This window comes from Rousettus aegyptiacus, unplaced genomic scaffold, assembly GCF_014176215.1.
Source record: "Rousettus aegyptiacus isolate mRouAeg1 unplaced genomic scaffold, mRouAeg1.p scaffold_m13_p_6, whole genome shotgun sequence".
NCBI lineage: Eukaryota > Metazoa > Chordata > Mammalia > Chiroptera > Pteropodidae > Rousettus > Rousettus aegyptiacus.
In genome coordinates this window covers 64,866,688-64,883,097 of record NW_023416309.1, presented here as the reverse complement: position 1 = coordinate 64,883,097, position 16,410 = coordinate 64,866,688, and the positions used below count along the sequence as shown (strand labels likewise).

The 16,410-nt window shown below is 50.0% G+C and overlaps 1 protein-coding gene across 1 annotated transcript in view; it reads right to left on the bottom strand.

Moving 5' to 3' along the window:
• Positions 1–2,090: 2,090 nt before the first annotated feature.
• The window catches only part of MYO15A (myosin XVA), a 55,016-nt gene continuing 40,696 nt past the window's right edge, over positions 2,091–16,410 (bottom strand). The window contains exons 56-65 of the mRNA XM_016145201.2: positions 15,565–15,695; positions 14,286–14,380; positions 13,973–14,050; positions 13,493–13,589; positions 11,502–11,662; positions 10,341–10,474; positions 8,187–8,320; positions 7,643–7,776; positions 6,259–6,399; positions 2,091–3,159 (exon numbers count right to left, since the gene is read on the bottom strand). Coding sequence (XP_016000687.2) covers positions 3,058–3,159; positions 6,259–6,399; positions 7,643–7,776; positions 8,187–8,320; positions 10,341–10,474; positions 11,502–11,662; positions 13,493–13,589; positions 13,973–14,050; positions 14,286–14,380; positions 15,565–15,695 — 1,207 coding nt within the window. The 3' untranslated portion in view covers positions 2,091–3,057. The remainder of the gene's footprint in view (positions 3,160–6,258; positions 6,400–7,642; positions 7,777–8,186; positions 8,321–10,340; positions 10,475–11,501; positions 11,663–13,492; positions 13,590–13,972; positions 14,051–14,285; positions 14,381–15,564; positions 15,696–16,410) is intronic.

Genomic DNA, 16,410 nt, shown 5'->3' with positions numbered 1-16,410 from the left:
TACCTGACTGTATTCTGGAATCAGGGCCCTCCCTTCTCTGAGCCTCAGTGACAGACAGCACAGACTGTGGAATCCAGCTGCCTACATTTGAATCTTGGCTAGGCCACTAAGTAGGTACTTGCTTCACTACTATGGGCCTCAGTTTCCCCACATACAAAATGGCAATAATAGTACCAACCTCGTTGGGATATTTTGAGGATTAAATGGGTTAGTACATGTACAGAGTATAGAGTAAAAACTTGATGAAAATTAGCTTTCTTAAAAAAAAAAGTTTCCCACTCCAGACATCCATTTGAATCCCATGTGGAACATAATGATGACCACTTAGAAAGCACTTGTCCTAAAGATTCTGTCAATGCTTCCAAAGAAGAAAGCAGAGGCTCAGAGAGGGAAAGCAGAGGCTCAGAGAGGGCAAGCAACTTGCAAAAGACCATACAGCTAACCAGCATACAGGTGTGGAATTTGAACGCAGGGATTTCTGGCTCCACAACTTGGGCCTTTAACTACCAAACCAAAATTTTCTTAAGATTCTTGTGGGTCCTAGGCAGGAGGAGGCACACCTGGGCAGAGGAAGACCAGTGGGTTAAGTATGTAGATACTGGAACCTGGCCAAGTCAGCCCCCTATCTCACAGAGAGGCAGCAGAGGTTCTTCCAGTTACTTTTAAGCATGCGCATATGGTACATCCTGCTACACTCAGCTGTAATTGCAAGCTTTCACCAGTTGACTGTCTCAGGCTCCCATGGCACCCAGACATTTCCCTTGTGTTGTTCTAACCCCATGCTAGGCTGGAAACCCTGGGACTTGGTTCCCTCTTCTCTAGATCTCCCCACATCTACCTGGAGTTCTAGACCAGTGTGTACCCCTAGGGTGTCTGGGGTAGGGAGTCTGACTTTCCTGCCACCCCTAACTCTCCACTCTGCCTCACAGGAATTGCTACCTTCTCTTAAAAGAGCTCAATTCACTGATGCCACTAGTCACCACGACAGCTGTTAAAGCATGAGCCTTATGCCTTAAGGCCCAGGTCCTGAAGCCCAAAAGCCCTGATGTTTTGGTTATCCAATTCTTTGTAACAAAGTACCCCAAAACTGAGACAACAGTCACTTATCCAGCTCATAAATCTGTAGTCTGGCTAGGGATGGGCTAAGAGGTTCCTTTCAGTTCCATGTGTTTCACCTGGGGCAACTTGACCTGGAGGACTCACTTTCAAGTTGCCTTATTCACACAGCCTAGTCGTATTCTGAATCCCAAAAGGTCTTTCACTTCTCACATGGGCAGAGCTACTACAGCAGGAGTAGTTCTTTCTAGCTCTTTCCCCACTTACCTGACCTCCCAAATCAGCTATGTGTACTGGACTCTTCATTTTGGGGCTGTTTCTGGGGGAAGCCAACCTAAGGCAGTGGTAAAAGTGGAACGGTCCTGTGGCATCTCTTCCTTGACCCTTCCTGTCTCAGGACGGTCTGACTGATTTCCCAGTCCTGCCCATTGGACCTCCTAAGTCTCTCCCAAGTTAACTTCTCCCCACCCTTGTCACCACCACCAGTGCCCATACCACTGTTTCCCAGCTGACATTGCGGCAGCCTCCCCTCTGGTCTCTGCCTCCTACATGCACCCTGCTTTGTAGTCAGAATGACCTTTTCAGAGTACAACTGAGCAGATTGCCCCTTGCCCTCACTGAAAAACCTTTGAAGGGTCTTCATGGCTCTTAGGATACAATCCTAAATCCGTAGTGTATCCTGCAAAACCTTACCCAATCCACCCCTGCCAGCCTCTTCAATCTCAAGTCCTTGCACTAGTAATGTCCATCCCCTAAGTAATGTCCACTTCAGGGTTCCTGTACATGCTGTTTTCCTACCCTAATCACCTAGCTAATTCCCACTTTGAGATTTTATTCTGGTTTATACTTTAACCGAGCAACTCCCAGTGACCGGCATTTGCCTAGTACACAATAAGTGCTTAATAGGTATCAAATAAGTAAATAAATCCTTTCTCCAGCCAATTATGCCCCCACATAACTATCCAGATTTCCTCTCCCAAGACTCCTGCTCCCCTCCCCCACAAGTTCCCCAAAGCACCAGCAACATTCGTTTATTCTTTTATTCATGTGACAAGTATTTTTTGAGTGCCTACTTTGTGTTAGGCATTGTTTTTAGAGGCTCTGGGCGATATAGTAGGGAACAAACACTATTTTCTCTGTTGGAATGTTCATTCCTCTCCCCTCCATCTATTCCTAGCAAACTCCTATTCATTCTTTGAAACTCAACCACAGAGTCCCATTCTCTAGGGATCTCTTTCCCAGACTTCTCCCTCTCCAGCCCCTGACATGAAACTTCACGCTCCCTCTATTAGACCACTCTTGAACCTTGTGTGGCCCATCCAGTGATGGGAGCCTGGGGTTAGGGCTACCCAAGGAGTGTAGAGCAGGAGCACAGGGGTCTGCAGGGAGAGGTAAGGACAGATGTCTCTTCTGGAAGTCTGTTCATGGGCAGTGAGCACAACTAGGCCTCCAACTCGTGCCTCATCTCTCAGACTTGTTTTCTAGCCACTCAGCAACTCCATGAGGGAATGGTGGCTGCCAGGGAAACCTTTTTATTTGCACGAAATGACCAAAGGTCACAAATCCAAACTGAGTGGCAGTGCGGGGGGCACCCAAGGAAGACATGTGAGGGGCTGGGATGTAGAACACATTTGAACATCAGACCCAGGGTAAACTAAAGGCAAAGTCCAGTTCATCCAGGCCACTGGTGTGGGGCTTTCCTGCCTCAGGTGGGAGTTGGGGGCAGGGCTCTCAGTGAGTATGTGGCAGGAGGCCCTATGGGCCAGCCTTTGGAAGTTCCTCCAGCTATCTGACCCTAGGTTACATGCTGCTATTCTTTCCCAACTCTAGATGGTTTTTCTCGGGTTCCTGGGGACTTGGGTCACTCCTCCTACCACCTCTTGGTCTCCCCCAAGGTTCTGACCCTTTACAAGGATCACTGGCTCAGAAAGGCCCAGTAACTCCCCCAGGGCCACACAGCAAAGCATTCTATCAGAGGGCAGCTGCATGCCTGGGGCTGGGTTAGAGCAGTGTTATCTCACTGGGGGGCAATGTGAGCCGCTTCTCCCGGGCACTGAGCATGTTCTCCACGTGCACGGCCACCACACGGCATAGTTCCAGGCCCTGCAGGAGAGACAGTGAGAGTCCACACCCCACCCAACACTTCCCCAGCTAGCACCTTGGGGTAAGATGTGGTTGGGAGAGAGGTGGAGACCAGCCTCCCTACTTTCTCCAGAGTCCTGGGAGGAGCATGAGATGCTAGAAGGAGGAATGCTGGGCTGCAGGCTGGAAGGGGTAAGCAAGCAGGAGACTAAGAACATCTGCTAGCTTTGCTTCATGTGAGCTGTGTGACCTGAAGCCAGTTACTTCACCTCTCTAAGCCTTAGTGGCCTCATCTGTAGGGTTTCAATTTACCCTGCTTCACAGGCTGTGGTGAGGATTCCATGGGATTTTATTATATGTGAATCCTTTCGATCTTAAAAATATTAGTCCAGTCAATAAATGGTAACAGTTTCTAACTATATGTTGCCATGGTTACCACCTGACACCCACAGCTCAAAATACACAGTGACCCAGCCTCAGAGCTCCCAACTGGAGCAGGGGGAGCAAAAGGGAACCGTGGAAAATCTATCTGTGAGTGGTTCTCAGAGCACAGCCAATTGGAATCCCCCTGAGAATGTCCAGAGGGCCAGTAGGAACTGCTCAGAGAGAGGGTAGAAATAATGAGGGCAGCACTTACTGAAAGGCAGCTGTGGGCCAGGCATTGTCCTGAGAGCTTCCTGTCTCCTACCCCTTCTAAACCCAATAGTGTCTCTATGAGGCATACACTCTTAGATCCCATTCCACAAGCTAGGAAACAGGCTAGAACCATGAAGCCACTTGCCTCAGATCTCACAGCTGGTAAGTGGTAGAGACTGAACCCAGGTGGTTGGATGCCCAAGGCCACACTCTGAAGTGCTCTTGCTGAGGTTAGCTGTGGCTGCTCCACCCTGGGGCCACCTCAGCTAATGAGATCAGAGAGTATAAAATGGGGACCTTCTCTTCCAGCCAATCTTCCTATCCACATGCTGCAGTGCTCCAGGCATCACTAGGATCCCCTCACACAGTCAGAGGTAGGTGGGATAGAGACCCAGATCTGTTGGCTGAATCATTGCTGCATTAAGATATCACTTCCTCCTGGAAGCCTTCCTGATTACCTCCCAGTACTTCTCAAGTACACTGTCTCAGCACTGATCATGGTGGTTTATTGGAGAAATTCTTTGATATCTATTTCTCCCACGAGACTCAAGGCTCTGTGAGAGCCAGTGATCAGGGGATTTCAATCACTTCAGTATCTCTGCAGCTGGTGCAGAGCCTGCTACAGAGAGATGCTCAATGGTTATGTATTGAATGAATTAATGAATGGATGTGTCCCCCACTCTACATGTGAGAGGCAGAGGTGGTAGCATAAAGAGGTCAGTGGGGCTGCAAGGAAGTAGAGAAGCCAAAAAGGACTCCATTGGTCATCCATCCACTTATTCAGCATCTATTATGTGCTGGGTACTGTGCTATGAACATAGTATGGACAAAATAGACACAGCCCTGCCCTCTTGGGGCTGATATTCTGGTCGGGGAGACAATAATACATAAACAAAAAAATAACTAGATGAAATGATCTGCAAGTCATAGTCAGGGCTACTGAGGCAAAAAAAGAGGATTGTCAGGGAAGACTTCTAGATGATGTTAGTGTTGAAACTCGAATAAAGGAAGGGAAGGAGGCCTGTGATGAATAGAGGAGGAGAGCGAACATTCCAAGTAAAGGAGGCAATAAGTGCAAAAGGGTCTGGGGTGGGAGGGGAAGGCAAACTTGGCATCAGGGAGCAGGAAGAGGCCAGGGAAGCTGGGGAGAGTGAGCAGAGGGCCATGGAGATAATGAGAGGAGGGACAGCGATGGGAAGGGCTCCTGGGTTTGGGGGCCCGAGTGCTCGGGAGGGTTGGGAGGTAAGATGAAGAGGACTGTTGGTCTCCAAGGAAGATGCAGGGGGCTCACGGCAGGAGACAGAAGTATGGGGGCTGATGACAACAGATGGTTTTGGAAGCCTCAGGGCCAGAGAGGGTGCTGGGGGACAGGCCAAGACTCAGTAACATTCAGAGGCTATCTGGGGAGAAGGCCCCAGGAAAGGAGCCCAAGTAGGAAAAGGTTGTTGGCAGGTACAAGGAGGCAGGTTTGCTAAAGTGGGAGAGAGGAAGGTTCTGGGATGCAAGCAAGGCCAGAGGGTAAAGCCAGAACTAGGGTAATCATGGCAGGAAAAGAATTGGAGTGTAGTAGAAAGCCGACTGGGGAGCCTAGCCCTGAGTCACAGGTTCACCAAGGGGCACAGGAGGCCATAGGGGTTCTTTTCTGGTCCTGTCCTTCAGAGGCAGGGCTGGGGCCATGAGAACTCTTCTCTCTTGCCCTGAGAAATCAGACCCTTCAAGGCAGGCCCTGGCATGGGGGAAAAGGGGTATGGTCCTGGGCCCAGATCTTGAGGACAAATGTGGTAGACTGGCAAGGGTAGAGTGTGGGTCCCAGCCCCAATTCTACCCCTTCTGTGAGCTTCAATCATCTTTTCAACAGGGCGAGAACCCTGGTCCTGCCCAACCCCCAGCAATCTGTGATACTTGGACAGGAGCCTAGAGGTCAGCCATACCTTCAGGGAGCAGCCATAGTTGTTGCATGTATGATTAGGGACAGGGCAGGTGGGCTTGTTTCCCTGTCTGTCACATGGGGACCCCACTCTCCTCATCCTCAATCCCAGGCCCCACAAACCATCTTCCAAGCCTTAGCCCTGGTGAACTCCTCAGACTTTCTGTGTTCCTGCTCTCTCATCAACCTTCTATGGCTTCCTAATGCCCTCAAGAGAAATCTGCAGTCTTAGCTTGACATTCAAGGATTTTTAAGACCTCTCCTGCCCTGGCTGTGTCTACCAGGTTCTCCATCAAATTCCTCACTATTCTGTAAAAACCCTGGACTATTTCCCATGATCCCACCACTAAGGTGCTTCACTGGAAGACTACCCTAATGACCTGCAATTCTGTGCAGTATTAGGTTAGTTCTGTCCCCTGCACTGGGCCGGCGGTAGCTCCCTGGGTCATAGCAAGGAGCTGACTTATCTTGGAGCCAGGCTCAGAGAAGAGCCCGGTGAGCAGAATAAGGGAGTGAGGGGCTGGGTGACAAGGCCTGGGTCCTGGGGCAGGACCCACCTGCTCCAGCTGCAACTGCATGGTGCACTGGGCTGCCACATCCCCCAGCACAATCTCCACATAGGGGTAGCTGGAGCTGGCTGTGGGCCGCTGGGTCCGTGTTGACTGGATCTCCTTCAGGGGGAGCTTCACTATCAGCTCCTGGTGGGGAGGGGAGCAGACAGGCTTATAGGTGAGATGATCTCACCCACCCTTACCCCTCCCTCCCCTGCAGATCAGATCAGTAGGAAGCAAGATGCCCTGGTTTGAGTACCAGTTCCCCAGTGACTTACTATATGACCTGGAGCAAGTCAATGCCTTACCTCTCTGGATCTCACTTATAAAACTGATTCAACAAGATATACAGTGTACCAGGCACTGTTCTAAATGCTTGGGATCTAGGAGTGCTGTAGATATGGGTTGCCCTGACCTTCACATCAAAGCCACTGCTTAACACATGTACCTCTTTGTCTGGAGTGTTCTTTTAATCCCCAGGAGCAAACTTGGAGCAAAAAAGGGAAAGCCAGAGCAATGAGAGTGAATGCCTTGGTTAATGTGGTGGCTAGACACTCCAGCTCCCTTGTACCTAGGCTAGAGGGCATATTCTGAGGGATGTGTTCCATGCTGTCTCCCAGGTCTCCAGTTACCAAAGCAGGAACTTGCTTGCTAAACACCCTTCCCAAGATGTGTGAGACATCCCTTCCTAGTTGTACTTTCTCACTCCACTGTTTCCTAGAATCACCTCCATAAACCACTTGCCCCAGAGTCCTCATCTCAGGTTCCAGTTCTGGAAGAAGAACTAAAAAAGGGGGTAACAGGTCCTATTTGTTATGGACTTAATTATGTTCCCCCAGATCCATATATTGAAGCTCTAACCCCCCACACCTCTGAATGTGACTATATTTGAAGATTGGGCCTTTAAAGAAGTAGGTCCTAATCCAACCTGACTAGTGTCCTTATGAAAAGAAGTTTGAACGAAATAGGCTGTGTGAGGACACAGGGAGAAGACAGCCATCTGCAAGCCAAGGAAAGAGGCTTCAGAGGAAACCAACCTTCCTGGCACTTGATTCTTGGACTTCTAGACTTTCGAACTGTGAGAAATTTCTGTTGCTGAAGCCTCTAGTCTGTGGTACCTTGTTATGGCAGCTGGAGCTGACAAATATACTATCTGAATGCTTAGTATGTGTTTTATCTCATTCTAGGTTCACAACAGCCCCATGGGGTGGGTTCTATCAACCCCATGCTCCAGAGGAGGAAATGAGGCTCAGAGAGCAGGGGGGATGTGCCCAGAGTCACACAGGTATAAGTGGTGGAGCTGGGCATCCACCTGGAGATCTCAGCTCCTCTGAGGGGTGGGGCTCAGAGGAGGCAGGTGAGGGGGCAGTGTCAGGCTGGTGCAACTCACGTGGGTCTCAATGCTGAGAAAGTTGAGGCCATTCTGGTTGATGGCAAGGATGCAGGGGGCCAGCACGGCAACATTGCTACAGCTCTGGATGAAGAAGAAGGAGGAGCCAAACATGGGTGAGGCACTGAGGAGGCCTAGAGTGCAAGAAGGGCAGTCAGAGGGAGGGACTCATCAGTGGCAACCAGAGCCCTCAATTGCACAGCTGCCTGCTGCCCATGTCTTCTCTCACTGTGGCTGGCAAAGGAGTCCTCATTCTGGGTCTCCTCCTGCCTCTCCTGCCTCCCCAGCCTCATGTCTCAGCACTGTCCTCTCTCTCCACTTGTAGCAATTCTCCCCAATTGCCAGCTCTCTCTGCCCAAGGCCACCCAGGGCCTAGGTGATGCCTTGGTGATAATTTTAGAAAGGTGTTCTCTCTAGGCAGTTCGGCTTGGCTAACACTGAAAATACCTTTGTGCAAAGAAAAATCTTTCTCTGTCTCCACCCTCTAGAATCCCCTCCTCAGCACAATCCCCTATAATTATTTCCCCCAGCCCCTGACTCTTACCCAGAAACTGGGCACGGGCCTGGTGGGGGCTGAGTGCCTGTGTCTGCTGCCGGTGCTGGCTGACCAGGTTGAGCCAGGCCGAACTGGCCATGGTGTGATATAGCTGGGCTGGGATGTACTCCTGTATCTCTCGCCTGGACATGGTGGGAAAAGAGGTCCTGAGTGCCCATTATTGTCACTACATGTATTCTGCACACAGTCTCATTCAATCCTCACTGCAAGGCAGGTGTTAGGCAAAACAGATGCGATCTTTGCACCTTCCTGGAAGACTAAATGCTGGGGAATGCAGATAAGTTGAAGATGGGTGGTAAAGTGCTCACATGGTACCCCGGCACACAGCAGGTGTTCAATTACTGCTGGCCACCACCACTAGGCTCCCTGTTTGAAGATGAGAAAAATGAGGCTCTGAGAAGTTCACTGACTTGTCCAAGGTCACACAGTATTCAAGTGAGTCTGAGTTAGGAGACTGAGACTTGAACCCAAGGTGAGTTCATCCTTTATAGTCCCTGCCTCCAAGGAGAAGCCCAGGCCAGAGGTCACCAGGTTGCGGGGAAGGTGGAAATAACACGGTAGGCAAAGCTACCACCACCACCACAGGTCTGAGCATGGAGCAGAGGAAGGCCAAGAATACCGCCTTCCATTCGCCTCCTGAGGGACCATCAGCCTCCCACCCCCATTCCAGTCCCTTCTCTCTGACTTGTTGGTTCCCTCAGGGCAGCTCCTTTGGCTCTCAGGACAACTGGAAAATACCAACAGCAGTCCCAGTACATTCCGGCTGCCCTAGGCTGCAGACTGGGGAACAGTTAGGAGAAAATCCGAGGAAGCCCCCTACCCCAAGAGACCCCCCCACTGGGCACATCTTTCCTTCTTCACACTGCTGGAATCAGAGCCTGGCATCTGGACCCAGTCTTCTCAAGTTTGTATCGTGATCCCACCCCCCCACCACCCATTAGCTCGATAAGCTTCAGAAAGCCACATAAACTCTTTCGGCCTCAGTTGCCTCATCTGTATAAGAGGAAGTAAAGTGCAGTTGGGAAGATTAGCTAAGATAATGCATGCAGAGTGCCTTGCAAAAATTAAGAACTCAATGATTATTTTTATCCAGGGTTGGAATTATACCTTTATGTGCTTCTTGTGCTTTTTGCATGAAACTATAACATACTAAGCCCTTACTTCATTATGAGCCCTAGGACATACACTGTACATACATTATCTTACTATTATTCACACCAGGGATTCTCAAAGTGTGGCCTAGGGCATGGAAGGTCAAAGTCACTTCCATAATAACACTAAGATGTTAGTTGCTTTTTTCCCTCTCCTTCTCTCACAAGTGTACAATGGAGTTTGCCAGAGGCTACACGACATGTGAGCCTACAACAAACCGACTGCAGAAGCAGATACTAGAATCTGGCTCTCTCCTGTTAAGCCAGATGATGAAGATTTGCAAAATGTAAAACAGTGCCACTCTTCTTACTAAGTTTGTTTTGGAAAATATAAATTTTTTTATAAGTTATTTATGTTATTTGTATTATAATTATTCCTTATATAATTATTATAGTTATTTACATTAAAATGTAATATCTTTATTTTAAAATTAATAAATATTTTTAATTGCTTTAATTTTTAATATGGTCACTATATTGATAGATGGAATTCACATAAACAAAAGCTCTTTGGGGTCCTATTTTCAGGAAGTAAAAAGCTCCTGAGACCAAATCTGAGAAGGACTAATTTATCACCTCTTTGAGAACATCAGTTTAAAGGCTGCCTAACACCCAGGATTTATTCAAGGAACCTTCTGTTGTTGGACATTGAGGTTGCTGTTGTAGGTGACACTGTGGTGAATGTTTCTGTGGCTAAACCTTTCTTCATGGCCATGTGTATTTCCTGGACCACAGGGTGTGTGTGTGTCTTGAAAGCCTTTTCATCATTAGATTTGCTCTGAGCTATTAATACCAGCTGGAAGCAGCCTGTTGTGGGAAGAGGTGGTCCCAGTTCATATGGCGAGTTAGAGGACTTTAGCCCCATGGCCAGGACAGCCCCTTCCCAGTCTGCCTGCTGGTCCAAGAGGGGTACACAGGAGCCTGGGAAGGCCAGTTCTGAGGAATGTGGTGGAGTAGGGGTGGGAGGGCTGACAAGTGAATAGGTGCTCACACGCTGGGCAGGTAGAAGTGGTCCTTGGCCCGGTGCTGCAGCGAAGCCAGCTTGGACACTTGCTGTAGCTGTTGCTCACTAGGCTGGCCGGCTGGCACACTGCTGAAGAGGCCCTTCAGGTAGTCAGGCAGGACCTGTTGGGGAGTACTGCAATGAGAGCCTGCAGCCAGGCACGCATTCGGGCATTTAATCACAGAGGATGTGCCAATACAAAATTTTAATGGTTCCAGTCCCATTTGCTTCTGGGGTTGAGTGGCCTGTTACTTTCCTGGGCTTTGGGTAAGGATGACAGAGGGCATGTGAGGGTGAACTGTGAGGGCCTTGAAGACCACATAGTAGTTCCCATGGTGACCTGGAAAGACTGTGGACATCCACGCCACAGTGTGTGGGAGTGTCTGTTGGCTAGAGTTACTGAAAACTGCACATGCTAGAGTCACTAAAACAGATGCAAGGGCTTCACCACCAGATTTTGATTCACTATATCTGGGGCAAGACTTGAGCATTTACATTTTAACAAGTTCCCAGCTAAACTGCTGGCCTACAGGCCTTATCTTGACCAGCACTATGCTAGACTGCTAGGGATAGTAGGGCAACAGTGACACCACGTGGCCACAAAAGCCAAGTGACTGTATTTTGTACTTAGAATTGCTGAAGCTTTGGCATTTCCATAAAAACACGCACTCTCTGTCTAAGCACTTACACAAATGTTAGCACAGGAGGGGAGAACCAGATTTTGCAAAACCCGGGATCCTGACTTAGAGGACCAAGTAGCAAAGGGGAATAACACAAAGATAAAAATAACAATGCCAGCCAACATCTGATTAGGCCTTTGAGTGAGGAACTGGCCAAGTGGCAGGAGGAAATCAGGAGAGGTGAAGTCAGAGAGCCCTTATAGAAGAGGTGCTGTTTGTGACAGCCTTGTTAGGGAGGACTTAGAAAAGTGTAGGTGCAGGAAGGGCAGGCCAGGCGGACCTGCAAAGGTCTGAGAATTAGTCAGTGAGAGTGACATCGTTTAAGTACTTCAAGGAGACCACACAAAGAAGCAGAGGCGCCAGGGCTGAATAATGAAGGCATCAAATGCCAAGGCCACACAGTCTGACCTTAGATGCCTAGGGGAACCTGGGAGTTTCCAGAGCATCAGAGTGGCCCACACGTGCTGACCTGGTTGTAGTGCATGGTCACATACAGCTCATTCTCAAACTTGAGCGGCTGATCCCAAAGCACACGCCGGAACCACAGCATGTAGCCACCGTCCACCTGCTCCATCTCTGAGGCCACATCCAAGATGTAGGTGCAGCGGCTGAGAGGGCACACATGCTGGCCTGCAGAGAGCCAGGGGCAGCTGAGTAGGGGTACACATGTGCACATGTGTGTGCCTTTGCAGAGCACATGTGCAGATCCCAAACTGCTACCCAGGTGAGGCATCACCTCTGGCAAGCCCCCTGCTGCCTTTGGTACACAGCACCCTCAGTAGAAGAGAGCATGTTATGGAATATAGTGCCCTGCATTTGTAGAACATTGATGACCAGAGATGGGAATACCTCCACTTCAAAGCTACAGTCCCCTAGGTCTAGGAAAGTGTCTCAGGTTATGCTCAGAGAAAGCCTAGTCCCTTTCCAGAGGAGGCTAGGGACAAGGACAAGCACAACAGGCCTCAGATCATGAAACCCAACGGGTGTCTTTTCATAGAGCTCCTTCAGGAGAGACCCTATGCTGGGCTCCTAGGTGGGAGTTGGGAAGGACTTGGGTCTGGCACTGAATGGGTTTGAGACTATAGGAGAGACTTAAGTTTTTATTTCCTGCACGGACATTTCTGCTCCCTGTTCCACACCTTCAGTAAAATTTACCAAAGAGGTGAGTACGGCATGATGATAAAGTCCAGACTCTTAAGGCCTGACTGCCTGGGTTTAAATTCCAACTGTGTGACTTTGGGTAAGTCCCTTAACTTCTATAGAAGGCTGAATAATGGTCCTTCTCCAAAGATGCTCATACCCTAATCCCTAGAACATGACTATGTTGCCTTCATGGCAAAAGGGATTTTGTAAATGTGATTAAATTAGGGATCTTAGGATGGAGAAATTATCCTGGGTTCTAAGTGGACCCAATGTAATCTCAAGGGTCCTTATAAGAAGGAGGCAGAAGGATCGGGGAGAGAGAGATAGAGAGGGGCAGGGAGGGAGGAAGATATAAAGATGCCACGCTTCTGGCTTTGAAGATGGCGGAAGGGCTATGAGCCAAGAAATTTGGGCAGCGTCTACAAGCTGGAAAAGGCAAGAAAATAATTTATCCTCTAGAGGCTCCAGAAGAAACCAACCCTGATGACACTCTGATTTCAAGATTTTTGATCTTCAGAACCATAAGATAAGAAACAAGTGTTGTTTTAAGCCCCTAAATATGTGGTGGTTTGTTACAGTAGCAATAGGAAACTAGTACAGCCTCTGTGGGCCTCATTTTCCCCATCTGTCAATGGGGATGATAACGGTTTCCATTTCATAGGGTTATAGTGGGGGTGAAAGGAGTCGATAGAATTAAATGCTTTTAACTGTGCATGGGACATAGTATCTGCTCCAGAAATGTCAGTTATTAGGACCATTTCATTACCACCTTCCCCTCCCCCCATTTCTTGGTTGGACTTGGGGCAAGGAGGAGGGCTGAGGAAAGACACATGGTTCAGGAATGAGGCAGCAGTGGGGAAGTGGGGAGAGCTGGTTGAAAGTAGATAGAGTCAACCAGGTGGTTATAGGCCTGACCATGGTCTGGAGTGGGTGGACAGCAGGTGGAAAGGGCTTTGGGCTGCATGAGAAGGGCCTGGTGAAATGAAGAAAAGGGGCTCTTATGGCAAATATTAAGGTATAAGTAGCAAGAAAAATGCTTGCATTCGTGGGTTTCAGGAGTTGGGGCAGAAGGAGGGGCAGACAGAGGAATCGGAGAGAAGGCCTTGTCCTCCATGAACTCCCAGTCTGGTAGGCAAGACAAACTTATACACAACAGAGCAGAGAGGGACAAAGGACTGAGGGATGCTTGGTGCACAGAGTGGTCCTTCCACATGGGAGTCAAGGAGCTTCTGGGAGGAGGAAGTGGTATCTGTCCTGGACCTTACAGGCTAGGTGGTAGACGTAAGCCCAGCATGCTCAGCCCTCCTGGCCACTTACCTTGGTTGGTGACAATGAAGATGACATACTCATTGAAGGACTCAGGGCGTGTCAGAGCCATCTCAGCACAGATCTCCTCCACCACATCCAGGGCCACCTGGGCAGAGGTAAGAGTGAGGCTTACCTCCGTGATGAGATGGCTCTGTCCTCCCAGCCTGCCCGGGCCCCAGGAGGCCAAGTGCAGAGTTCCTTAGGACCTCTGCAGAGAGGCATGGATCTTCTAAGGTCTCTGAAAATCAGCCTCACACAGGCAAGGAGCACAACTTTTGGAGTCTGAGAGGCTCACTATTTGCATACAATCCTGAGCTGGAAGCTTCACCCCCTCTAAGGCTTAGTCTATTCTTCTGAAACATAATTCCTGCCTTTTGGGGCTGTGCAAGCACCTGGGAGGGGCTCAGTACCCTTGAGGACCCATTCTGGAGACTGGGGTGTGTCCCTGTCCCTCCAGCAGCTGCCTGCTAGAGATAGTCCTTCACTTACAGTGCATGTTTTGATTTTGAGGTGGCGTTCGAGGCCTCCAGGGAGAAGGAAGAGCTGCCTTTTGGAACTGCGGCCCGCCTGGGACAAAGAAGGGTGAGGAGACAGGAGAGGCTGGGTCCTGGGATTTGGGTCAGCCATTAGCCCCTGCCATTGGAGTCCCCAAGCCAAGAGGTTCTGGGCAGGCACATGGAGGAACACTTGTACATCTGAACCTCACAGAGTTCATCTGCATGTATCCAAGCGCACGATGGGGTCTCTGGACAGAGCTCGAGTCTCGTGCTCATCCTGACCCCTGCTTCCACTGCATACTCACCAACATGGCCCGAAGCTCCACACTGCTGGGGAACTCCAGACGGCCGCCAAAGCGCAAGGTTTTCTGCAGGTTCTGCTCACAGGCTTTGGCAATCCCTATAGAGACAGAGTCAAGGTCTTGCTCAGGGTGAGCAGTAAGAGAAAGGGGCTCTTCTGGCCACCAGCCACAAGCCCACTGGGTTCTCTCCACAACCTGTGGGACAGGCTTTTATGTTCCAATTTGATAGTAGGAAACAGTTCAGAGAGGGGCAGTAATTTGCCCACATTCCATGTGGTTAAGGCATTTTGTCTAGTACACAGTCCCCTTGGCTACTGATGAGCCCTGGAAATAGCTGTCACCTTGAGCTGTTGACTGTGTGTGTGTGTGGGGTGGGGGGAGTTGCCCCTAACAGGCTGTGTGACTATGGTGATGCAGGTATGCCCTTGCTAGCTAGGACCCCCTTGTCAACCTCCCTCCCTCACCTAAAGTCCCAGTATATAAGACTCCACCATCTGCTTCTCCATTTCTCTGGTTAAGCAGTACCCTAGCCCTGCTCTGGGGAGGGGTCAAATCCAGAGTTGTAGGGCACATTCAGCCACCTTCATGACTCCGGGAGCCCTTCCCTAGAGCTGGGCCTATTCACCTCTAAGCCTGCGAATATCTGTTAACCAAATCAAAGAGGGGGATTCAGAGGAAGAGAGAAAGAGGTTGCCTGTTTCTTTTACGGCTGGCTGCTGTGTTGACCACAGGGGCCCTGGCCTCTTTTCTTAGGGGGACCCAGGAGTTGCTATGGAAACAAGGCTGGAGGGGAGGCTGAGGCACAGCCCCTTTCCTTTATACTCCAAGAGGAAAAAAGCTGAGACCCTGACACCAGATTTGGGCCTGCCTCCACTTGGACCCACTTAAGACCCTTGTTGGTTCCCAAGACCAAAGAAGCAGGGCCTCACTCCAGTAATCTAGGCTTTGCTACCTCCTTTTCCTCTTCCTCCACATGCCACACTTCCACCTCTAGACCTTTGCTCCTGCCACTCAGCCCACCTAGAAATCTCTCCCATGTGCTCACTACCCAGAACAACATCTCCTCTGGGAGGCCTTCCCTGACATGTCACCCTCCTCATTGGATCAGACAACCCATCACATCAGCCCCTGTGGGACCTCCACAAATGTTTGGGGAGTGAATTAATTCTAGAAAAAAATGCCCAGGCACCTGCGAAGGGCTAGGTTCCCTGGGTTTTCTCTCCTGCTGGCTGCCCATGCAGACAGGCCCTTGGCCCTGGGTCCCCACTTTCTGGCCTCTCACCTTGGAAGGGCAGGCCTGGGGTCCGGCTCACATCTTGGAGGAAGCGAACAAGATATGGCTGAAGGACCTCAGAGCAGCTGTGGTAGGCAGCCACAATGTACAGCAGCCTCCAGCCTCTCTGGCAGCTGTCCCTGTGAGGACACACACATAGGACCACATGACAGGTGGCCACAGCATTAGAATGCCATTCCCAGGAGTCTCCTGGATGGGGCTGGAGGTCTCTGGTTCTCAGGAAGCTCCTGTGTTCTGAGGATATTCCTCCCTGCCTGAAGAGCAGGGCAGGTGGCCCCAAAGCCATGCAGAACGTATATTCTGCATGAGAAGCCAAGGTGGGAGGCAGAGAAGAAAGGGAATGAGGCTCTAAAAATGCACGAAGAAACAAGCTTTCCCTGGGTAGAAGAATCTCTTTGGAGAGGCTTCTGGGTAAAGGTCCTTGAAGGAGGGCAAGGGGGAACCTTCTAGGGCTGAATAGAGGTAATGTCAGGTAAGGCCTGGGGTAGGGTTTGAGGGGCAAGAGGATGTGCAGGATGGTTCTAAAATTCCCAGGGGGGTGGAGAGCATGTGGTGGAAGTGGAGGAGATGGGAACAGGTCATTTGGTCCTGTGGTAATGAAAGCAGCACACACTTTGGGCACCTGCTGTGTGCTGCTCCTAACCTGTAGTAATTCACCTTTACACTGACCAGGTGTGAGAATTTCACTTTTGGAGACCTCTAGTGTCTGGGGACAGCTCTTGGTCTTCCTTTGGAAAACCACCCACCCTTCCCTATATCTGTGTGGTGTGGAGATGGGCATGAGAGTCACACCTGGCTAATTAGAGTTCACCCTCCCTTTGGCTATGGTGATGG